The 25,903-nt window shown below is 37.7% G+C and overlaps 1 protein-coding gene across 4 annotated transcripts in view; it reads left to right on the top strand.

The window, feature by feature from the left end:
• Window positions 1-769: 769 nt before the first annotated feature.
• Window positions 770-25,903, top strand: part of LOC111247495 (uncharacterized) — a 32,981-nt gene continuing 7,847 nt past the window's right edge. Inside the window, exons 1-8 of one of the 4 annotated variants that reach the window (XM_086982980.1) lie at window positions 770-1,151; window positions 6,643-7,792; window positions 15,829-16,011; window positions 20,659-20,826; window positions 22,849-22,980; window positions 23,491-23,541; window positions 24,809-25,181; window positions 25,393-25,562. In XM_086982980.1, coding sequence (XP_086839106.1) covers window positions 15,838-16,011; window positions 20,659-20,826; window positions 22,849-22,980; window positions 23,491-23,541; window positions 24,809-25,181; window positions 25,393-25,562 — 1,068 coding nt within the window. In that variant the 5' untranslated portion in view covers window positions 770-1,151; window positions 6,643-7,792; window positions 15,829-15,837. Of the gene's footprint in view, window positions 1,152-6,642; window positions 7,793-7,843; window positions 9,853-15,828; window positions 16,012-20,658; window positions 20,827-22,848; window positions 22,981-23,490; window positions 23,542-24,808; window positions 25,182-25,392; window positions 25,563-25,903 lie in introns of those variants that run through there. The other 3 variants (XM_022798462.2, XM_086982981.1, XM_086982982.1) reach the window with 3 other exon arrangements.

Here is a 25,903-nt window from a genome sequence, read left to right as displayed (position 1 = left end):
GCTACCCTGAGGCGCTTGATCATGCGTAAAATTTTTGGGTGGCCTTATTCGATTGGTCAATGACTACAGTTGCATCGTCGGAAAAAAAGCACAATGACCTATTATTTTACACCAAACAGCGCTAATCTGGATGACACTGTACACAAAGAAGTGCGTCTATACTTGGATTCAAATCTAGACCACCACGTGTCGCTAAGTTTAACGAGCAAATATGTTACCTACTACGCAATTACAGAGACAAACTTTACTTAAATTAATAAAAATAATCTGCACAATGGTATGTCCATTAGTGCTGCGAAGCAATAGTACTATTGACCATTTGCCTATGGTGGGTAACACATTAGAGTTCGCCTTTTGCCATTGTATTGTAACCACTCTGTAATTTTTTGTATAGAGAAGACTATATTGTATTACATTATACGAAATAAATGTAGGTCCTAATAACTTAATAATAACAGGTGTAAATAGATCTTAATAACGCTCAAAACAAAATTATTAAAAAGGGCATCCTTTTTTTTCAATTTTTTCTTTATTGACATTGTTTTGGTTTAAAACATTAGTTGAAAATTCTTTGAGACATCTACAACTTCCGTAACTCATCGTTTTGAGCATGATTTACACCTTCTAATCAATCGTTTTTTTTGCTTGTAATTACTTGTTGTGAGCGTTTCACCTCTACTTGCAAGAATTCACATGGCGCTGTTGAATTTGGATCTCCCGCGTTCCGGCAAGTAAAACGTACGCTTTCCGTCGAATAAATGAGCAGAAACAATAAATAAACCAGTTTCGGCTTGTTGTTATGTTTTGTGGTGTTACCAATGCAGTTGTTAGCGCTGCTGTCATAAGGTCCTAAACTATTATCAACTCATTATTCGATAGCTTATAGTCCTTACCCGCGCACCCCAATAGTATATTTGTATTTGGTGCTTGCTAGCGCATACGTATATGAACTTGTCTGTGGGTGCGGAGTGTGACGTTTGCCATTGGTTTGTCGCTTGAATTCATCTGGAAGGACAGTGGTGGGCAATAAAAAAACGGACGACCAAATCGACGCGATGGCATCCTCAAATCACGAATTGATCTTGGTGGGGCCGCAGCCTCACGATACGGAGGCAAACATTCATGATCCGAACACCAACGAATCTAGCGATGTAAGTATCAGATCGCGTCTCGCCAAGGCGCGGCCGCCGTAACCCCTGACGGTCTCAAACTATTGGGCGCTTGAAGCGTATGCAATGGACAAAATTGCGGAGTACAGATACATGGCGAATCAGCGTGATTAGTTCATGGTGATGTTACGAATATCACCTGCAGAAGCGATTCAAAATGAAACCAGTACTTCCAGTGGTTTAGAGATACCAATGTACTTGCTTTGAGCTGAAATTATTGTATTTGTGTAGATGCAAATTCTAATATTTAAAAACAAGCTTTTTAAAAAATGTTTTGTATTTAGATTAAATGAATGTATCATTTGTATTAATGATAAAAATCTGATGGTTAAATCTAATTGTTTTCAGGTGTAGTCTAAGTACATAGCTATGCTGGTATTGTATGTTAAATACATTGTTCATTGTTGTTTCATATCATTAACTCGTGTGTTCATAAATATACCTTAAAATACAATATTTTTAAAGCTTTTAGAATTTTGCGTAGAACGTATGGAGTTAGGTGTGTGCCTTGTATATACACTAAATGAATGAGTAATTCACAGCTAGATGAAATATGTCTTGATTCAATTTGCCGCGTCTAATAACTGTACTTATGCTGATAGTCTGTTGTGAGAAAGCGCAGCAGGTAATATTAGAAGGTATGTGGATTTATTTCAAATCTATAAGCGCAAGCTCGATTTTTGCCTATGATATTATTATAGTTTTCTCGTCAAGCTAAGCTACCACACAAATAACTACAAAAATTATTAGAGCCGTTATATGTGAGATGTACAAATTTCTCAGAATCAGGCATGAATAAAAATTATCTATTTGTAACTGAAGATTTTAAAGAAATAATGACACGGAGGCATTTATTGGTATTTCAGAAACGCTTAAGCGACAGTCACACGCTGTACGTTTGAGGAACGCTGAAAATTTTATTTTATGTGTTATTGTATATATACATGTGCAAGGCTTAAGCCGGGACTGTTTTCGACTGGTTGCGCGCAGTTACATAAACGCGTTTATTGAAAACCAGTTCTATTGGAAGAAAGCTCGTTTCAAGAAGGATGTAAACAACGTTGCAGCCATATTAGAAAAGATACGTTGTTTTTGCAGTTTGAACGAAGATGAAGTATTATTGAATTCCTTTTATGTTCACGTGAGACGAACCTCCGCCAAAATTATAAACATCAATGGCTACTCCGGATCAACAATGCACCCCATCGCAAATGGTTTGCAACTGTCGAAAGCAAGTCCGCGTAGCACAACTAGAAATTCATGACGGGCTAGAAATGGTCTGAAGTTAAACCATGCCGTCTCAAAAAGGATTTCTGCTGATCCTTTTCTTCCGATCAGATCGTCAACGAAGAAATTCCATGTCCATTTATCTACCATGTTACTGATTTTCCCCGAAAACCTCAGGTACACGACGTGCGTCATAAAAGTTAGACAAGTACTCTCTGGGGCCAATTAGATATCGTTGGCCTCATTTCTCGCTAATTCTCTTAAAAGTGAAGCAGCAAGTTGCACTTTTTCTCTGACAAAAAAAAATGTTTATCATCGATGAAAAATCAAGCGCACAAAAAATCGTTGGCTTGCTGATGCTCCAGCGGATGTGCTTACTGTGGGTAAACCCATATTCCCGTCAAAGTTCGTACTCATGTTTTGAGTATGGTGTCCTATGAAGGAAACGTTATGCAACCATATTTTTTCCAGAAAGGCGAAACCACTGCCAAAGAAGTTCACCTGCATGTTTTACAAATTGTTGTATGACTGTGAATAACTATAATGTGTCGGGTTATCTGCTTGAGAATTTAAACATGTTTTGGAATTGGCATACATAGCAGCCGTATAGCCGTTATTTGAACCCGTTGGATTACTATATAGAGAGTATAACTGAACGAGAATCAAACAAATCTTGACAAGACAGCGTCGACTTAGTGACTTGTGCTTTCAAAAAAGCGTTCGCATAACCCAAAGGGAATATTTGAACATAAATCTATGAGCAATTCAGGCCTTGAATTAATTCTGTGATCCAAGCGAAGGGAAATTTACTTGAATAAACATGACCGTCAGAAATTATTCTTTGTACGTACAAAAGATTTTGCTAAAACTGTTTGTTTTTGTTTAGATATAATCTTCGCAATGGCTAATTAGAAAATCTCCCAATTTAAACTAATTATCCTGTATATATATACAGGAAGAACTGGCAACGAAATGCTCAATGACCACTTTACAACACTTTCGTTGAGAAAAGGATGCTGACGAACGGCGTTAACTTAACAAAAAGGTTTTCTAGAAGAGGAGAACGCGCTTGCTTAATTACAAAAGGATGCCCTATATGCATTTAGGCCCATTAGGGTAATCCAAGTGTTGTGGCAACAAGCTAATACGTATCCTCTTGGATCATAAAGAACAATATGGCTTAAAAATAGCGTAGTGCTGAAGAATATCATACATACCACTTGGAGGTATTTTTTCATTTAATATAGATTTCTGTAATATAAGTGGAATGGAAATGACCAACAGATATATTGTTTGATTACAAATCTAATAATCGGTTACTTGACATAGCTTTGATGATACCAAAGAATGTATCCCGCGTGTAGCAGGAAGCAAGGTAGTTAAACTGGATCAGAGGAAAGATTATAACTGAATACTATTTTTATACGATGGTAGTATTTGGTTGCCTTATCCGCCACAGGTCTTTGAAACAAATAATTGTGGTAAGCCATAGTTTCATTAATACTTAGTAAATACAGATTAAAAGAATGTTTTAAAACTGGTTACTTTCTCACCCTCAATCAAAGTTTTACCTCAATGTACTCGTTAAACATGGTAGCAACACTCATTTGGAATCATGAAGGAAAACGCATCTAATGCTCCTCTATCTATAGTGAAAGCAAATAGTGTTATAAGGAGCTTCTTACGAATCACAGCTTGACAAAACCTCATTTTTTTTCTCTTGTATCAAAGGGTTCCGTGAATGATATCCGAAAGATGCTGTTTTTCTTAGATTTAATATGGATAATTGCAAGCACGCCTAAAATGTCATAATTTTTATAAAAGTAACTAATAATAATTGATTGTATTATTGGCATGGTCTCGTGTCGAGAATTACTAGCAAGACAAAGCTGAAGTGCATGAGGGCAGAGCTAGCTGATAGTCGAGGATGTTTACAATGAACCCTTCATTTCTTAGGAGAATATCCGATTACCTATACTGTTTCTGCACTTATGTTAATGTGAGGTTTAGCAAGTATGTATAAGGCTTCTAAAAGCGAATAAGATGATTTTGAAATTGAATAATTCTTGAACTACGCGCCATTAGTAGATGAAATTCGGTTGACAATTATTCCAATCTCCTAAAAACGTGTGAGTGGAGATCGGCTGAATTTACTCTAAAAAAAATGAGTTCAGAGGGGAAAAGGTTTGTTGTCGTGAAAACAAGGCTGAACAATCAAGTTTTTGTTTTGCGAAGGCCACAATACTGCGGAAATTTGATATCTGAGGCTTAAAGTTATTATTTCAACGGAACTTAATAACTGAAATTTATTGTAACAGTACTTAATGCTGGTAAAAGGTTGTTATATTTCTAAATGTAATAACTTGCAAGTGGACCAAAACGCGGTGATAGACTATGATAATATTTATAATAGAAAACGAGCTAAAAGATGTTTATGGTATGCTAAATGCTTTGTGTGAAGCACGCCTTAGCTTATCATTAATATGAAACTAGACTGAGCGTGGAGCTCAAGCAAGCTCCTGCAATTAGTGTAATGATACTGGTGACAGATTAAGGTGTACCTAGCCTACTGAATTTATATAAAGAAACTATTTTAAAGTCACAGTTGTGAGCTGTGCGCGTGTACTGCGCACGTTCTTTTATATGTACGTTATACAGGCCAGATGGAGAGGGATCAAATTTAAGGTAATATTAAGCTTATTGGTAAGGTGAGAGAATAAGCAAATAGACAAAAAAAATAACATAACAAAACAAATAAGAGACGGTCTAGGATGAATGAGGAAACTTACGTGGTACGTAAACGTATATATACACCATATGGACGATAAAACAGGTAAAAATTTCGGAATATTGTGTCATTGTGTTTAAGACTATCAAATGCAGTAATAATGAAAAATCTATAGTCAGTGCTCCTCGAGATCATAATGGTCACAGATGGACCTGTATAAAGAAAAAAGCTGATAAAAATCAGAAGATATAGTTTTTAAAAAAAAAGTATGAGCGTTCTTTGCTCAAAACTAGGTGCTATATTTCGCATGATTATTCTATACGTCAGAAGCTCGACTTCGTAAGCGGAAACCATGGCAAACAATGGTATTGTTGTGCATTATTTGCAACGGGAAACAAGGAAGAGGATATGTCGCATTTAGAGATATGCGGAAATTTGATTAAACTTGACTAAAGTCAAAGCAGCAAGAACTCTCAAAACGGCGTTTCGTCAAGTGAGTGTGTCACTACGCAGCACGATGAGTTACACAATGTATTACTATTTTGGGTGCGCGATTTGGCCATATCTACATTAGTTTTCAAAAACGTCATTTAAGTTTCCATCAGTATAGTCATGCAACTGCCCATTGGCGAAAAACAGACTTGAGTCACTTTTTTTTTGGATAATTCTAAAGCACATATGAAACAGTTGATGGAGTGCTTACGGTAGGTACATTACTATTTACCGTGACAGGTATTTAAAATAAAGAAGAGAAATATTCGAATAGAACCAAATGAATAGCTTAGAGCTATGCAATGAGGTCCCGTGAAACAATTAACGAAATGGCTGATGCAGATGAGTGAATTAATATTAGCCGTTATGAATGCTTAGAATTAATAACAAAATTCCCGAAATCGGTAGAGATTTGTATATAAAAATATACAAGAAGTTCTGAGAAACTGGGTCCGAATTGCCGGTAATCAAAACAGGCACCTGCGTATTGTGTAGGGCTTTTTTTTACTCCGACAACGCCTAGTCTGCATTAAAGAGACTGCTAAACGTCGTTGTTGTTAATTCGGAATCACGCACTTGTTAATCCAGCGTCGAATAATGTTAGGTTTATTCTATGTTAATACTTGAAATCAAGCAAAGAGAGCCTGCAAGATGAACAAGGTAATAGCGAATAACTATGTAGGAAGTTACATATGTTAAAAAAAAGAGCTGCCAAATGGTCTTGAACGGAGGCTATGTGACGAGTCTAGCGATAATAGTGGTCGTGCTTATCGTGCGTTATCTCAACAGAATGCTGTTAAGTCAAGACAAGCATTAACACAATTATTGCAACGACATGCAGCAAAAATGGAAAGAATGTGAGAATAAGTAATAATCGGTAATGTTAATTTAAATCAGATAAGAAAACCATATAGTATAAACATGATACGGTCTAATAAATCCGCGGCTGGAATGCGATGGAATAATTCTATGAAAAAGAGGAGAGTGAGTGGAAGATTACTTCTTATCGACTTTCTCTCTTTCCAGGCGCGTCTGCTATTCACCAACATTAAGGTTATTCGTCTTTGCTAAGACGTGATCGACGGTTCAAAGACTGGTCTAAAAAACAACAGGGGACACATACGGGAGTTATAAAACGTTTTAGAATAAGCTGCATATAATAAAAAATCTGCACGAACAATTATTGGCTGGGGTAACATGTTTCTTGTTGAAAGTAAATCAAGTCTGTGAAAATGCCAGCCAGAACGTGTCAGTCAAATAGTCAAATAATTGCGAAGTAGGACATGCGTGGATCTAGATAAATCTTAAAATGCGAATGATCCGCAGGAAAACACAGAATACATTACCGATAGTGTATAGATACGGTTTTAAAAATAAACTGGACGGCTTTAACGATTTCACATTTATATTATTGAACGAAGTACATCGGTTGACCCATCCAGCAGCCATAATTCTTTGGCAATGATTATCTGCGCGTCTTGTGGAAATTAATATACATATGTGTAATGACATACAAAGCCAATTTTCCTGTAGAGGTTGATCCAAAATTACGTAAATCTTGGGATACGATAGGATCAAATGCGAATAATGATTTTCCCCACACAATAAAGTCAGTCATTTAACCTAGTCAATTAATCTCCGTTTATAGAATAGCACAGCAAGTTTAGTAAATCGAGCTGAATTTTCTTCATATTCATAAAATGCCAATCTTATTTCAATATAATTTCATTATTTGATCAACTTCAAGCGTGCACGGATAGTTTTAATATTTCAGAATTCTTAAAAAATTTCATTAAATATCCAGCTTAAGTAAACCTTGTTTTAATGGTGATTGAATGGTGGTGGAAATGGTAATAGTAAAGAACTTTCGAGCTAGCACTGCGCCGTGAAAAAAGGCATCTGTGTAAGGGCCTGATTAACAAGCATCGTCGATTGAAGTTCTTAAATAATAAATTGTATCTAAATTGAGGCCGCCTGAATGTTAAGCTACATGTAAATCAAAAAAGATGTTTGGAAGAGATTTCACAGAAAACCTCATCGAGACTAACAATAGCGTAAACTGGCAATTTAAAACGAGCAAAAATTTTATACTCGTGGCGATTCTTCGTCCTGCGCTGGACAAGAGGCGATGTTTGCTCGCATTAGAAACTTGAGCCTTCCACTTCCGCCACGATAAGTGAGTATAAAGTTATGATCTTTCTTCTCAAATGCTCCTTTTTTCTTTTATTTCTGTATACCACTTAAAGTGATCCCTCTTTTTTAAACCTGTTGTTCCCTCATTATGTAGTGAACGGAATTGTATTCGCGTGCGGGCTCGAAAGAGGGATGTTACTTCTTTTAAAAAAAAAACATGCACTTTCGACACCCTTCTGTGTTTAGATTTTTACCGGCTACTTGTGCCCCTGTACACCAAGGACTTTATAGCTAAGCACATCGCTTCAAGGGGTTAGGCCAAGCATGGAATCTTGGGCGTAGAGGACTTACACCAGCTCGTTTGGCTATCCGGGTCGGTGAAAACCTATAATGACAAACAGCCTAATCAGAATCGGCCGAACGGTGGATAGGCGGCTTTTCTGCCGCTAAGTCAAGTGCGGTTGAATTTTGTTTGACGGAGAAATGTCTTTTATTAGAACAAAAATCTTACGACATTCCAATGAGGCCGCAGGGACGTACATTTGAAGAATGGGTAACTATGGGATTGAGTATGCGCATTTTTTGCGGCTTCCTTCATAATGCGCAAAAAGATTCCAGAGTCCTAAGCTATAAGGTATTCCAGGGGTTCACCAAAAGCTAAGACTCTCGTGTCCCTAAGTTTAATACGTAAACACGTTCCCTCGCGCCACCGCAGGGTCGTCTCGACGTCGTTACCGGTGCGAACATACGCAACGAGGGTAGTCTTCGTCGGTCGATGGTCTGGCCACGGAGTGAAGAGACTAATCGCTAGTCATATGCAGCTAAGCAGAGATCAGACTAAGGCATAGTTAACCGTTCGATCGACCTTTCATAAACCCGAACTGGTTTTCTGTAAACGCTCTTTTGTTCGTTATTTCTTTAGTCAGCCTTTCTAGACTAAGCGCTTCATAGGCTTTATTTATTATGCTGACGGGACAGAACAACCTGTGTCAACTAAGTTGTCCGACAGGCTTACCAGGCATTGGCTTGGTTACTAGGCGGGCTTATTTCCACCTTTTTTGGAAACTGGCCCTCTCGCAGGTGGCCCTGTTTTCGGATAATTTTCAGGTAATCGGCTAGAAAGTGTTTCAATCCTTTCAGTTATATCTCGTTTAGCCCCGTTCTTTCCCTTATTATTACTTTCTTATTCCAGACTCTATTACCTGCCCTGTGCTCAAGTCAGTACTGTAGTGAATTATCCCATTCGCTTCGTCCTTGGTACCTGGCAAGCAGATTTTCAATTCTTTCTGTTCAGTTGACTTTTAATCTTGAACTACTTTCTTGCTCTTTTCCCATAGATCAACTCTTAAGTTCTTGTCTATCAAGTTCTTGTCAACTTTTACAAGCTCTTTCATTGCTCTACAATCGTTGTGTTCGGGTCTCAAAACTCAAGACTTCAAGAAATGAGTATGTTGAATGGAAGCAAGCAGTATTTTTGTCAGTGAATGTCTCTAAATGAAGTAAAAACAACTGAAACAATCCAGGACAGATGTGGGCTCCATGAGAAAGTGCATATATTCTCCTTCGTGATGCGTGAATATCTATCTTTCACGGCTTTCAAATGACGCCGCCCTGGTGCGACTCATACTACCACGTAGCTTAGCCGCTTAGCTAGATGGCTTTAAAGTCACGTATCTCAAATTATACGGGTCGCTTCGGGCCGGCGTTAGTGTCATTTGAGAATCGTGAGAGATATACAGACGCGTGTACGACCAGAATGTCGTACCTGGAAGTACTACCCAAAAGTGGCCAAAAGTTTAAAAATGGCATTTACGACTTAAAAATCGTACTCATTTAAATTTTTCGAGTTTAACTGAAATCCCTTTAAGCTACCAATGAGAAAGAATAATTGTTAAATACACGTATGTTGCGCTGTGACAAAGGTATTAATTGTTTTTCTAGCTAAATAGCTTTAAAGCCACATATCTCATATAATGTAAATCGCGTCGAGTCGACGTTGGTGTCATTTTGAAGCTGATGTGTAGTTTAGAATAGCAATAGGAGATGTGTTAAAATCGCTGGATTTCCTCTATGCAGACTTACAATACAGCGCCTCGAAAATGAGTGAGCTTCGTGGAAACATTTGCTTTATTTTGCCATTTTATTATAATGAAGACAAAAATGTTGCCCAGGGTAATAAAAAAGTGTGTGCTATTCATGGTCAAGATGTTGTCCAAAGATGGTTTTGGCTCTTTCGTTATACACATTTCAGTGTAAAAAGTGTAAAAAACGGTGCTTGTAGTGGCCAATTACTTACGAAAAAAGTTGACGAAATCATTGTGAAAGTTGAACAACACCAACACGTAAGTAGCCATGATATCTCTAATAAATTAAACAACTGCCATCAAACAGTTTTAAACCAGTTGAAGAAAGGCTACAAAAAAGCTCGATCCTTACGTGCTACACGAATCGATGCAAAAGAATTTACACGAATATACTTCCATCTGTGAAACTGAATGAAAGATGCAATGAAATCGAGCCATTTTGACCACAAACGGTTAACCTCGGGCGGTGAAAAGTGGACTACATACAGCAATGCATAAAGAAAAAATAAAAATCATGTGCTTTACAATATACGGAAAAACTAAACTGGCCTTGGAGAAGATGGTGGGGCGTATTTGTTGGGATCGGAAAGGAATTATGCATTATCAATTGCTGCCGCGTGGTAAAATTATTAATTAGAACCCCCTACTGTCAACAAGTAATAAAGATACAACAAGCCATTGAAAAAAATTGACTAAATCTAGTGAACAGGAAAGGCGTCGTTTTTCAACATAACAATTCTAGGCCATACACATTTTTAGCTACCCGACAAAAATTCAGAGAACTTGGATGGAAAATTCAGTGCATCCGTCGTATAGCCTGGATCTTTCAGCATCACCTTATCTTCTGTTTTAGTTGTCGCATCCTCCCTTAATGGCGTTAATCTAGTTTCAACTGAAAAGTGCAATAATTATTCGCCACAAATTTTTGCTCAGAAACCACGGAAATTTTGCGATGATGGGTTTGTGCACCGTGAAAATTGCAGAAGCTTATCAATTAAAACGGTGCATATTTAGTTTAGTAATACTGTTTTGAAACATAAAAAAATATTTGATTTAATGATGATATAAAAACGGTGCGTAATTTTTTGATACCCCAATATACCGTAGCTATTAAGTACATATAACAGAATGTTCTGGGTTGTTTTTGTCGCTTTAATTTACTTTTGTTCCGCAGCTTTAATTCACTGACTTATTCGTATTTGAAGTCCGGACTCAAGCTTAAAACTTTATTGTCCGAACAAGACCATGATAACAACGTCGTAAGTTGCTAAGCCAGGAACTGCTATTACTTACGTAGTAACCTAATATAAGAGTTGCTTTGGTTCAATGGTGAAGGTAACAAATGCCTTTCTGCAGCAGAAGGCGTCAATGGAGTAACTCTGGGTATCCTAATAGGGTATCTTTGGTGTTTGACAAATATAAAACTACTAAAAGTTGAAGAATTACAGTGAAAAATAAAAGGAAAAACTAATGAATCAATTAATTTCTAGATACGTGGATGTATAGACCTTTGTCAGTAGGTAGGCATGAAATATCTACGCAATCGGATCAAAAGACTCCCTGATAAATGCATATCAATGAGAAAAAATTGATTCATAAGTCATGTTTAACGTAAAACATGACGTGTGAATAGTGGATATATTCAAATTTTTAAAGTTCCCGTTTGAAAATTTCTTTCCCGCTTATTCTCATTTATTGTGTACTCCTGATATATTGTTTAAAAGCGTTATTGCATCCCTGTTATCACCTTACAATGGTGCCGTGTTGTGACTGAAATTTTGACTCAAAGGAACTTTTTAATAATTGATGTTCCTGGTAGACACAGGTGCAATTTCGACACCTTCTGTATGCATTTCATCGAGGCCAACACGTTGCCGAAACAGCCATAAACGCTGTCACTAAAAAAAATACTCAAGAGTAATTTACCATGTGGGAAAACGGTATCCAAGACTTAGAGGATGATCGTACCGTGCCATATCGTCTGAGTTTGATGATGGCCATCTGAAAGCACTTTTAAAGAAATACTGTTATTATCCACCACATTTTTTGGGTTTACACAGAAAACTTAAAGTATGGGTACCTCATAAACTCTGAGTCCAACAAACACTCACGGCTTAACACTGCTTCTCACCATCTAGCCCGATATCGAGTGCTACAAGGCCACAGCGACCAACTTTTGCACGTAATTGTCAACGGTGACGAGACGTCGGAATAGGTGGTTGCAAGAGAGAAGCCAAAGCTAAGAGTCCGACCACATCCTTACCCAAAAAGGGCTACCTTTGCGTTTAATGGGACCGTGAGAGCCTCATTTAGCTGAAATTCCTCGAGCCGGCCAGTTGATCACTACGTTCATCCAACCCAGCTGCATCGAGTTAATCAAACTATTTGAAAAAAGGCCTAACAAACAAACTGAGGTTACTATGCTCCATAAAAACGAAAAACCAAGCGCGGCAAACCCTGTCAAAACTGCCCCCCTAGACTCCGATGAGAGGTTTTGTTGCACCCTCCATATTCTTCAAAGCTTGCGCTGACTGATTTTCACGTTTTCACTTCGCTGGCAAATACAATTAGGAATCGAATATTTTACGGCAGAGGTAGCCTCACAGCCTGGCTGGGTTACGCGAACACCAAACTGAACAATTTCTACTGGAAAGGAATAAGTTAGTTGAAAGATTGGAGGAGTTCATGAACAATGACATGGGATACATAACGATCATAGCTAATATATACAATTTAGTGTTTCCATGCGGTTAAAAGGCACAGGATTTTTTTCTGACTTAATGCATACATACATTTATTTACTTGCCACGAAAATAGTAACCGTTCTTTGACGGACTTTCCTTCACAATGCCTTCCTTGTTGATAGTGAACTGTCATATGTCATTGAAAAGCTTTTTACAATTTCAGTGTTCGTAGTTTCTTTCGGATTGCAACGTTTTAAGTTTGGACTCTGAGAAAGATTACACCTTGTAACAAAAACAGTATTTTGGAAATTTCTGTTCTCCTTTTCCAAGTTGGATATGATCCGTAAACTTTGTTTCGCCCTACAGAATGTATATTTGGATAACAGAGCTTTACGTTATTTGGGCGTCATATGTCGGCCTGGGAGATGGCAAAAGTTTAGCGTTTCCGCAAGTTGCATATGCTTTACCGAGGTCAAAAGGGTGCTGAAAAATCGATATAAGGTTAGATGTAGCGGATACGACAGGGGCCTCAAAACTAGAAATATCAGCTAAGTGGCTTTCTAGGTCCGAAAATAACATCTGCAATCAAAAAACATATTCAACTCGAAATTTTGGAACGTTTTGTACTATGTCCAAAAAAGTGCAACTATTAAATAAACCACATCTTTTACCTATAAAATTACACCGTGCAGTACACTACATGCTCCTGGTTGTTTTCGCAGTTTTTTTCTTTTGTACATTGAAGAATTAACATAAGTAGATGTTGAAAATGCTGTTCTTCTAAAGTGAGATATTTATTCTTAGAACCCGAGCTCAAAATAATTCTTTATCCGAACAAAACGATTATAACACTTAGGTAAAACTCACACACGCAAACCTTTTCAACGGTGTATAACAGATGGTGGCATTAACGATTAGCAAACATTAACTATGAGAAAGGAACATGCAGTCGGCAATCCATAATGCAGTTCAAATAAATTCGATAAAATGGTTTCAGTTTTAAACACTCACTGTAGTGCAGCACGAAAACAAAGTGTAAAGCGAAGAAAGTGGCGATATTCTACTTTCCACTGGTATTCTACGTGTCGATAATGATATCAGAAAACATTTTCATTAAATGCTGATATGTTAAACTGATATAACGTGTTTCAGTGTTTACAGGCGTGATAGCTACCTGCAATCAGATTTTAACAAGTCCAGTGTATACACTTCATGCGAATATCTCGTACCATGTTCAGACTACGCATCCTATTTCACCATTTAACTGCTACCATGAATAATTAAGTGGTAGTCTTTTAGTGCGCTTAATTAATTTGAGTGTTTCCCGATAATTTTGCGTGTTCCCGTACGTGAAGTGTCGAAATGAAAAGATCTCACTGATGACTAGAAAACAGTGATTAGTAGATTGCTTTGTGAAAATAAATATATATGATGCGAAAAGGCTATCATGCCTCCCAGCATGCAGTTTCCAACGTTGTTAGAAAGCTACCAGCAAACTTTCCGTTGTCGTTTCGGAAAATTGGTATTAAGAATTCAAAAGGGTATACTACACAGCGAGAGGATTGTGATGTACAAGGTCTAAAAAGATACGTTTGTTCCAAACAATGTCTTCTAAAGCAAATTAAAAGACCGTTGACTGGCTTTGCCAAAAATTACCTTTCATCGCCGACCCAAGAACCCGGGTTCGAAAGCAGTAGACCTACCAATAAACCTAGGTTAAAAGCTCGAACGAAACGAGCCCGTTTTTATTGAGCAAATAAAGTAAAAAGTTTAATCATTAAGAACTAGGGAAAAGTCTGTTTCTTAGACGAATCGTATTTTGCAATGCTCGGAAGAAACGCCATCGTGTCTTTAAACGTGCTGGCGGACAATCTTTCAAAAACTTGGTTAAACATCCATTAAAGGTTTTGATGTCTATGATTACTGCCAAAGGCACTGGGATTATACATTTGGCACAGGAAATACTAGAACAGCAAGAATATGCTGAAATTATCAAAAGCATTATGCCGCCTCAGACACAAGCATTGTTTTCGGGCGGTAACTACGCTTTCATCAACGTTGGGCCGACTTCATACAGGACTGGTATTTCTAGGCTACTCGCTGCCAATGACATTCAGGTGCGGCCAGGGCCTGATAATTCGGCAGAACTTAATTTCTAGAAAAAGTCTGGAAAATAGTACAATATCGATTTCGGTAAGAACAGGGAATAACAAATATTACAGATCTCGGCGGAAAATCATTAATGTATGGCAACAGCATCCACTCAAAACTGAGACAGCGAAAAATAGCACCAGACGCATGCCCCGTGAGTCGCAAGAGTTATCGCTGCAAGAGGCGGTGCTACAAAATAGCGATGCATGCAACTATATATCACATGCTGTTTAACAGCTTTCGAAAATGTTTGCCCATTCATTGTCGAAATGTGGGTTACCAGTCATGTAATAGTAAGTAAAATAATGCCACCTTCATAAGTAAAAAATAGTTTGAAAATATCTCGCTATTTAGTGCTGCGCATCTTGCTCCGAAATTTGAAATTTTTTGATGGGGTTTGAATCTATTTAATTGGACACCTACGTCTACTTTTATTCATTGCTTCACTTTTTGGTAATGGTGAAGTGCTATACAGCTTAGCGTCTTTGACATTACACCGGTTGACGGCCCAGAACTTAGCTAAGCACGAAGCGCATTAAGTACAAATAAAGCAATAGTATTCTAGAATTCTATCATTGTTTAAAGTTTTGGATAAACGCATTACATTGGGTGTGAGTTTATCGGTTAGGTGAAATTAAGGAATAAGGATGATGAAAAGATAAGGACAGATATAGTATCCATATGATGTTATTGTTATCAGAAAATGGCAACAGAAAATGACGTAGGTGTTCTGGGCTTGGATTATCCAGGTCAATATATTCGAGTCCTCCAAGGCAAAGAGCCTTTCTCAGGTTTGTCCACTGTAATCTGGGGAGAAACCTCGATCAGCATTATCACGTCTGTGTATTCAGTGTGTGTTCAAAGGATAACAAAAGCCTATCAAAAATCGCCTGTCGGATGTAATTTAGGTTTTCACGGATTCAAATTGTCTGCTAGTTTCTAATTTTATGCAACTGGAGCGTTACCGTACTCTGCGAGTCTCTCAAGGCGCCCGCCTGAAAGTCCGATCCAATAAATTTAGGTGCACACCACCCCAACTGAAACGTGTTTATTGAATAGTTAAAAAAGCTAAGAGTAGACTGCGAAAAATTTGAAAAAAGGACTGCATAGTATTAGATATTTGAGATTATCAAAATGGCGGCATGTGTTGTCATTTTCAGCCAGATCCAATGGGAATTGTTTCCATGGGCATGGGTACATCGACAGGCCGCTCAACTACAAGTGCGGGACAGGGGACGCGAAGCTCTAGTCCTCCACCCACTGTTTACAAACTTCTACCACCCGTCATCGTTTCACCAAATGGAGTACTCCTCGCACCCCTTAGGGATCGATTGTCATCCAAGGTAAAGTTTTAGCTTAATTCTTATTGAATTTCAATTCGCTAGAGAACTCGCTACAATAGCTTCAATTAAATGAATATCTATTTTTTAATTCAAGAATCCACCTGCACTAGGTAAAGTTGTTCCTAGCGGGTTATCAGACGATTCTCATTACCTAGCATGTAGAGACCTTCTGTATATCACCACAGAGTTTTTCGTCAGCAAAGTCTTGCGTTGTCGTAAAGGTTTTGCCCGTTTTTCCACGTAGATGGCTTTAAAAGCCATGTATCTCAGGTAAAAGGAATCACGCTAAGTCAATTTTATTGTCATTCGAAAACTGAGATTCAGCAGTATATGCTAAAGTCATTGGTATGTTTCTATCCAGACTCATAATGCCTTGAAGATGACTGGAATTTCTGAAAAAATCGCTATATTTTTTGCAATTTTATTACTGCCCAAACCAAATGTATGCGGTTTATGGTTAAGATGCGTTATCAGAAAAAGGCTCAAGCGTAGTTCTGTAGATTTCGTCCTAGAAATTTCGATGTATGGAAGATGCTTCTCGTGGTGGTTGATCTATTTCGGAAATATATGATAAAACTGTTAGAAGAGTTCAACCAGACCAAGAGGCGAGTAGCCATGATATTGTCAAAGAACTAAACATTCACCGCCAAGCAATTTTAAACCATCGGCAGACAGCTGGTTACGAAATAAACCTTCATGTTTCGGTGCGAGGCAAAATAACGCGAAAAAACATATTCCCAGATGCAAAGTCTAGAAAAATAACGAAATCGAGCCATACTTAAAACAGTTGATCACAGATTATAATAATAGTAACTAAATCGCATACGATAATAATGTGCAAATGAAAAATATGCTTTATAGCCTGAGGCAAATGCCGGGCTGAGGCCAAAGAAGGTATGCCTTTTATGGGACTGTAGAGAAATCGAATACGATTGATCTGGAATTGTACCGCTAGTAACTAACAACATTACAACAAGCCGTGGAAAAAAATCGACTGGAATTATTGAAAAGAAAAAATGTCGTCTTCTACCATGATAACGACATACCACATATCCGTAACTGCCTGGCAAAAATAGGATAAGAAATTTCAATGTATTCGCCGTGTGGCCTAAGTCTTACACTATCAGACTATCATCGTTGTAGAATTTACAATGAAGAGATACAAGAGTTACTTGTCATAATTTTTTGCCTAGAACCCACAGGAATTATGGTCTTACCAAAACAGTGGCAGAAAGTAATCGATCAAAATACTTTTTATGGCTACTCAGTCTAATATTTGAAACGGACTGATTCCCACACTTGAGTAAGAGATGGTTCCTGGATATTTGGGGCGTAGAGTGGAACTAGACAGGGCCGGTCTTGCTCGACCAAAAAAGAAAATACAATCGACGCATTAAAATTTAGTAGTAACATTGTGGAGTATACAGAATGATATGCGACTTCCCAAAATGCATCTAATATGGAACGAACGAAGTAAGTAGCCTCAGATTTTAAAAACAGCGTACCCAAAAAAATGCGATGGAATGGCCTCAGGGTTGAATAATGTGAAGGGACTAAGTACATGACAGGCACTGCGCTGCTATGATATGATCGTAAAGTAGTAGAGACTGATACGTGGCAAGAATTCAAAGACGTGCCTATGGGCCGCTTTCCGGAGGAAGACTTTTTTGACCTCTCTAAGACTCAGAGAGAAACATTTGTGGACTTCACGTAGAGTAAGCGTGCATCGGTCAAAAAAGCAAACAAAAAAATAATTTTTTCCAGTGTTCTTCTAGAAAACATCTAACGAACGGGTAAGTCTCGTCCGTTTGCTGATCACAACAACACGGGTTTATCCATGTGTGAAATTAGTCTATGTGGTCCGGTACCACTGCCTGAGAAACTTGACACGTTAAATAATACTAATTCTAAATTAAAACGTGGTGCGGGTATCTGAGATCGGTTACTAACATCTTAACACAGTGCCTTCAAAAACTTCCTCTATGCCGTGTCACCGCCAATTAGCGTTTAAAGGTCGAGCCTCGCGTTCTTTTGGCACCGTACGCTAAACGGGGAACCTTTATAAGGACGGTACTTTCACTTTTGCGTTAACAGCACATCGAAGGCTGAGTTCTTGCTAGTCATGGCAAGTTGAAAAGTTAACTGGTTTATGCTTGTGAAAGGCACGTTTTACTACTTTGGAGCGCAGGGGATGCGTCCTACGTCTTCGTGTTTGAAGTGCAAAAATCTGTCTAAAAGTTAGAAGGCTTGCGGCACTTTCCCTAAGGAATCCTATGAAACAATGTCGCCCGCAACAGCTGGGACCGTTCATCTGACTTAGCCCGAAGTACCATTCAGGACTAGTAATCGAACAAATTGCAATAGAACCGAAACAGCAGTGCGGTACGGCAGAAACTCGAGATATGAGGGCAGTAGTGGCGGGATCTTCTTTGCGAGAGATTTGTTCGATTGTTGTCGAGATTCTCGGTTGTTGCGATTAACGACGCGGTGATTTTAGCTTTGTCTTTAATTGAGTAACGCTGACCCTATGGAACTTTTCGCTACATTCTAAATGCTCAAAAACTATTCAAAAACAGAAATGTACCCTAACTTTGTTTTTTACGAATCGTTGCTGAATAAAAACAGGTATTTTAACGAAATTTTTCACACGCGCTACCAGTGTCATTCCTGACGGTTATTTTTATTTACTATAATCGTTATTCACTGTGATTACATTTTAAATTCTGGACTTAAACAATGCACTAGTTATGGTCAAAATATGTCCTCTATGATCCCCAAATATTAGGCTGTTACAAGCAAACCGGGCAGAAATTAAAAATGAATAATTTCTGAACTAGCCGTATTAGGATGATGATTTTTAGTAGCTGTTAGGTGTACTTCTATTTATTTTTCACAAACTGGTCTCAGCGCTCTGGAGCTACTGAACAGTCATATACATGCTATTTATATTCACCTACGTGACTCCTCTATCCATAGCTTCTCGAAATAAATCGATAGTGGAATATGCTTGCCCACTAGCCACCCTTTTTAGGGAATGGAAAGTTACACAAACACACGAACTTAGATTGAGAGAATAAGCAAGTTGAAATGACTGTCAGATGCGCCTTTACTCAATCCAAGAAGTAATTGAGGCATGGCGGTGATGTCTGGCGGTTTCATCAAGTGACCAGACTGCGCACGTTTGATTGTCGTATAGACGGTCCGTAAGTTTTTTTTAAATCTGGAAGTTTTTTTGAGGGAATCCAAATAGCGGACCGCATGCATTGCTACGTTTTCGGCGAGTATATTTAATAACCGATGTCCGATGCAAGTGCTCTGGCTAGCGGTAGAACCCTGCTTAAGAAGACCGTATGTATCAAGCGGTTTTTTTTTGTTAATCAAAGCCGCGCGTGAAATTTCCTTACCGAGGATAATTCACGAAAATTCTATTTCTACTCAGTTTCAGCATTTTCAGTTTTTAGATTTTAATCCTGTACCCCGTTATCTACGAAATGTCAGTTTTGGTTTACACACTCCTTAGGCCCTAAGCATCTAAGCACTTAAGCGAAGATTCTCTTCGATTGCGAAAGTGTGCTCGTGTCTGTCGGTTCCCGACATCTGGTCACCTACTCACAAGGTTTCAACACTTCAGTCTCCGTTCTTGTGTCCACTACTCATGTACTGTGCTTGCCCTTGAAACCTTTTTCGCAACGTCTTCATCATTGTTCAATGAATTTTCACAGTCATATGACCTACGAGAAACAACGGATTATAGAGCGTTTATTTTCGACACTAAAGGATGTCTTTTTCCGAACTAATTTCTAAACTCAACCGACTTTCCACTCCAGAGAATATTTACACGCCAAAATTACGACTGCTAGCAGCGCGTAGTTGAAAAAAAGTCCACCAGATTCACTTGTAACACCATAGTAGTAATTGCGCATCAAGGTGTATCTTAGTGAAAGTCTCGCTCAGATACGCTATTTACAAAAAATTGCATTCGGGTTAGATTTTGAGCTGATAGCAGGCCAAGCGTCTCAAAAATACAAAGACCCAAAACAGCTGATAAGTAAATAAATAAAAATCGCAGGAAGTCTCAAAAGGTTAGTTTCAAAAAACCGTTAGAAAGTATCTTGACGATGATATTTGGCTTTTCAAAACGGTCGTTTATTTTTACACAAGTGTATCAAAAGTGGCTTTTTGGGCCACTTCTCCGAATTCTCGAGTCCTTTAAATCTAAAGTCTGAAAAAGCTTTTGCAGTTTGCTTCTTGAAAATATTCCTCGGATTTTTCAGAAACCGAACGAAAATTCCCAGTAACGTAAACCGTCGATTTTGGGCGAGAAAGGAGGTTCTTTCCGTCTTGGTGAACAGTTTATTGCTATTATAAATGCTAGCTGATTTTCGCTCATATTCCGAAAACGATTATTTTTCGCCGTATTTTTTTTTGTTCCAGAAAACACTGTTTTTTTTTCTAGTATAAGGGGTACCGAGTGAACGCATGTCTTCTACGACTAAAAGCCCGCCGAAGTTTGTGCTGATGTTAATTCCTTACCCTATATATATAAGGTAAGGTATATATATATATATATATATATATATATATATAAGTTTTAGTTAATTTGTACTGACTTATAGCGCTGTTCATATATATCCAATTACGTTCTAGAATCCCCACGTCCTCGAGAGACCCGACCGGTTGGGCGAGAGAGCAGAAACGAGCACGGAAAGGATAACTCGTAGAAGTCGGATCACTACTTCTGAGGAAACCAAAGAGGGCGGGAGCAGTGGGAGCAGCAGTGAAGACAAGCAGCTTCTCCCAGAGCCACTGACGCGAGTAAGGCAGCTCGTCCGTACTTGAATCTTTTTTATAGTATATAGTATTTTGCTAAATGAGGATTTACTATATCAGAGATCGGCTTGATGGAAACCAACCCTTGAGCAAATCGTTCGTTGGGATTAACACGCTAGGTACACTTAGTTTAGATTAAAGGTTCGTTGGTCTTGCGCAGAAATTTGCTTACATTTTAAACCTTTCCGCTTGTCAGGGTACAAATATCGTATATAGATACTCGTGTTATCTAGAAGGAATCGGCACGAGAGGTTTACTGAAAATCGCGTTTTTTGCTCCTAGATAAGCTAACCTGTTCTTGTCCGTGCAGCAGACACCCAAGATCCTTCTTCAAATAATCCACCTCAAACCAGTCTACTTTCTCGTAGTTAGTTACAATACAGTCTTTAAAGGCGGATGGCACAGGATATAAACTTATATGCAAAATGATTAGGGTGCAACTTAGTTATGTTGGTTAACGACGCTTGCACTCCAAAGCACGGCCAAGACCTGAGATGTCAGATTGCTAGAAAGCTGCCTGGTAGGACAGAGATGTGTCCTATAGAGAAAAAAACGCCGTCAATATGCCGATAATGCCGGAACTACAAAGGCCGTGCTTTTTAAGGCGCCGGTGCATTTGTTTTGGGTATCATAAACTCTTTAAGAAAGGAGAAAATAATGTTCCCTCCAGGCTTCCAAAGGAGTATGTCCGGGTGCAATTATCCTCTAATACCGATGAAGTTAACATAATCTATAAAAAGGAAAAGAAAGATTTAAGGTTTACAATCTAGCTAAATGGTAGTAAATGTTTATATCGATTCGGAGGGAAAGCTCGTATAGGCACTTATTTATATAAAACCTATTTAGCATTTTTATTCGAGGTCGACCGACAGCCGGAACAACTGTTCTGAACTCTATGTTGGATTTGTCTAATTGACTGATCCATACCGAAGTTTGCTGTGAGTAGCTAATGTTTGCGATATTGAACCCGACAGGGGAATGTCTCATAGAAAACTACCTTCTTTTAACTTTAAAGCTCAGCTACTTTGCATACACCGAGTTTGTTAAGACTTTGTTAAGAAATAGTTTCTATGCGTGTAAAATACTTTTGACTCAGGGGCACCGTCTTGACATTCTAGTGGAAAACACTTCCTTTAGTGACTGTGGGATAAGTAGCACCCGTAATCTTCGCGTTATTGTAATAGCTGACATAATGTTTTATGATAAAAGTTAATTTATTGTTGCATTAGCAGTGGAGATCCAGTAGATTAACAGTTATGTTTATGACAAACAATTTATGCAGCTAAAGTTCTTCTCAAAAGTTATTTTTCGATGCATAGCCTCTGAAGTCAATTTCGAAAGGGAAAATGTAATAATTAAGCTACAGGAGTTGAATACGTGGATATCAGATTGATATACACATGACACGTTGTGGACTCAACCAGGCAGAAGTGTCTATGCCGCATGGGGTGCATTTGTATTCACAAACGTTACGTTTTGTCTATCATCTTATTCCGGCAGTTTTAAACTGTTATGCTTGTCTTGGCGGTTTCTCAATTTTTTGTCTTTCAATGTGATTAAGTACCTTTGCTTTAGAGGCATAACTGAGAACACAAGTGTTTAATATATTCTACTAATACCAAATATTTAAATTAATTCTATGCACTGCTCAGTATGCATTATGAACAAAAAATATCAATCGCCATAGTTATACAAATACAGACCATATAAAAAGAGGTAATAAATAAGTAGGTTATGGAGGAAGAAAGGGTACGGGTAGACGACTTTATGTTGATATATGAATTGTTACAATGTACCTTCTAAGGCACATTTGTCATCATCTATACGTCTGTAAATAATGAATGTTATAGTCCTAACATTTTAGAATAGCTGCCACGTTCAAATAATTCTTATATGCATACTTTTTGCAAATGCAAAATCTATTGATTTATTTACCATATACTTCTGCTTCAGATGTAAACCTACTTTTTCTCTTTAATAAATAACAGTTTTTCTTTTTATTTTCAGAGAAAAAGAGGACGGCCTCCAAAGCCGAAGGTGCCGAAAGTAGTTTCAGTGGTTGTCCCCGACGATGGGGAATGTTCTTCATCGAGCGTTCACGATACATCCGGGGATAAAAACGACCATGACCAGCAAGAGGTAATTATTGTAGACTAATTATAGAAGTTACTTGCCTTGCTTTCTACTAAGATCATCATCGTTAATAATGTTTACTAATGCTTAAATTCTGTTAATTGTGTATTTTTAATAATAGCATCCAAAATGGTAAGATCTCAAGTCGACACAGAAAAACTATTTCGCCACATATATATTGCAGTGTTTGTAGTGTGTGATGATGATATATTTTACCTATTTATTTTAAATATATTTTAAGCTTCAAAAATTACTAAGTAAAAATTGGTTAAGAAGTGCTAGCTCTTAGATATTCGGGGCAAAATATTGCATACAATCGAAACACTGAAAGTTTTTTATCTAAAGTTTTTAGGTTCGATTTTAATAATGTATGTGACTTGCGGTTTATATGATGAGTTTAAAAAACTAAAGATATATGTCATATAGCGTGCATTGACAACAAAGAAGTTACTGTCTGAGGAACGGTTCGTAAAAATGACAATTATTATGAGATTATTACTGTCTCTGTACTTGCAGGATCCTTGTTCGTCTGGACCTTCATCACCCGCATCTCCCTCGCCTTCTAAAGTAAATATCATACTGGCAAGCAAAGTCTGTTAGAGATCTTATAACGATACGTTTATCCGAAGCCGAGATTTTTTTCTTTTGAAAAATAAGTTCGAATGTGAGAAATGTTTAATCGGGTGTCATGTTTGTCTAATGACAAAGTCATTTCTCAAAATTCGTTGCTGTATAAAGCTAATGCATTCAGCTTTTCAAAAAGAGAGTTAAGTTTATGTTAGAGATAGATCCATTAAAATTTTACACACATGGTATTATAGCACATTAAATTGGGAACTTAAATCGTTAGTTTACGTAATATACAATAAATTAAAGTTATAGTCCACATAGTCATTATGTGATTACGTGTCGTAATGCCTTGCGTCCAATGAATATATGCTAATTTTAACAGATTTGGTTAATATGACGTTTATCCGAAATCGAAAAAAAAATTTTTTGTTAGGAAGTCACGTACAATTTTCTATAGACAATGGTAGGACTCGGCAGATTAATTTAGTAGGCACGTAGCTGCTGAAGCTACGTGTGCTTAAAGTATCTATGGCTGGTTGCATTAGTACTTTAATGCTTACGTAGGGCTGTGTAACTGTCAAAGCGCTTGTACTTACCCATAGGATATTTTGAGATTGGTTTATAATTATTACTATTTTTGTTACCATATTTTTTAAAAATATTTTATATAAGGGTTTCAGTCGTTTTTAAAATGTTCGCCACACTGACAAGTTTACATGGTGCGTAGGCGTTATTTAAGTGCATCAGTTAGACATCTACTAGCAATTCTGCAATCCGTTTCAAATTTATCTTACAGATCTTAGTATAATAAGACCTTTTGTCTGGAAACGATGTTCATACCTTTATACAATGCTTCCACTTTTATGTCCACACAATACTTGTACAGAACGCACAAATCTGAAGTAATTTCAGAGCTTTGGGCATGGTCTGTAGAATACTTCAGAACTGCACAGAGCCTTGTTAACGAAAGCATTCCAAAACGTAAGGCCGATATCTTGAAATATACACATTGTTGAGGAGGCGTCTTGCCCAATCTTAGCTGATGCTCGGTTACTTGTATACAGATATTTTGTAAATCCATGCTGGTTAAAATTAAGTAGTTTGTGCATAACAAAGACTTTGGTAGGTTCTCTCATTATGATATTCCCCATGGCCATATAAAAAAGAGAAGTGATTCCCATAATAAGGATTTTCTGATGTAGGGAAAATCATTTATTTTAACCTTTTCTAATTGCGATGTCTGTTTCTCATGCATTTATTATAGAATCAAGTGTGTAAGAAGAACTGTCTTCGTAACTGCTCGAAAGGAGATTTGGCTGGATTTCGAGACGTTTTAAGTATGCTAGATAAGGAAACCTTGCGGAAAATACAAATGGACCTCATTTTAACTGGTGTTAGAGCTAGACCAGTGCAAAGGCGCTCCATTAAGGCGAGAACTAGTGAAACGGTGGCCCGTAGAGGTTCCCTTGTGTATTCGCTTGTGATCGATCATAAAACGGTTGATATGTGCAAGAAATGTTTTATGGATATGACCGGTATCAGCGCAGGAGTGTTAAGGAAGTGTCTTTCACACCTGCTTGAGCACCAAGTAACTGGAGATATATCAGAGTTGCATAAGATAGGACAATCCAATCGCGGTAAGTTTTGCAAAGTAAGACTCATACAGATCAATTATGATACTGAGTGCTATGCGGTTATTAAATGAATATATCATGTCTACGTAGAGGAACCGTGAATGCTATTTACAAGTGTAGCTGTGTATATCTGATTCAAACAGATGTTCATCAGACACCAAAAATATTATTAAACTCGATTGATTAAGGTGGATAATCCTCTTTTCCTCTTTAGGCAAGCATGCTCCAGCGCACAAGTTAAAAATTGACGTAATGGAACAGATTACTCGCCATATAGAAACTTTTCCCCGTGATAAGAGCTACTATCCTACACCTGAAGGAGCTAAGGGCCGTGAATTCATCACAAACGATACGTCAATTTCACAGATGTGCACTCTATACAATGTACGTTATCTTTAACGAGAAATATGATAGCCTTAGCTTCATATATATATATGTATATATAAAGAGTGAATAACTTCTAAAACAATCTCTTTACTACCTAACCTCAGTTCACCCAACATGTAATCATATTACTATCTAGACAGAATGATTTTGCCCCTTTATCTCTTCGTGATGATAAATATACGTAGAACAGTTTACATAATACTTTATAGGGAAGTTTTTATATTTTTCAACATTATCTCATCAGATATGCCGTATCCACCAAAGGTTTTTTATCCGGCCAATCCTACACGCAGAAGTCTCAGTTAGGACCATCCCGGAGACGGGACAAATAATATATA

The sequence above is a fragment of the Varroa destructor genome, unplaced genomic scaffold (genome assembly GCF_002443255.2).
Source record: "Varroa destructor unplaced genomic scaffold, Vdes_3.0 BEIS01000003.1, whole genome shotgun sequence".
In the NCBI taxonomy this organism is placed as follows: Eukaryota; Metazoa; Arthropoda; class Arachnida; order Mesostigmata; family Varroidae; genus Varroa; species Varroa destructor.
This window is presented reverse-complemented; position numbering and strand designations above follow the sequence as displayed.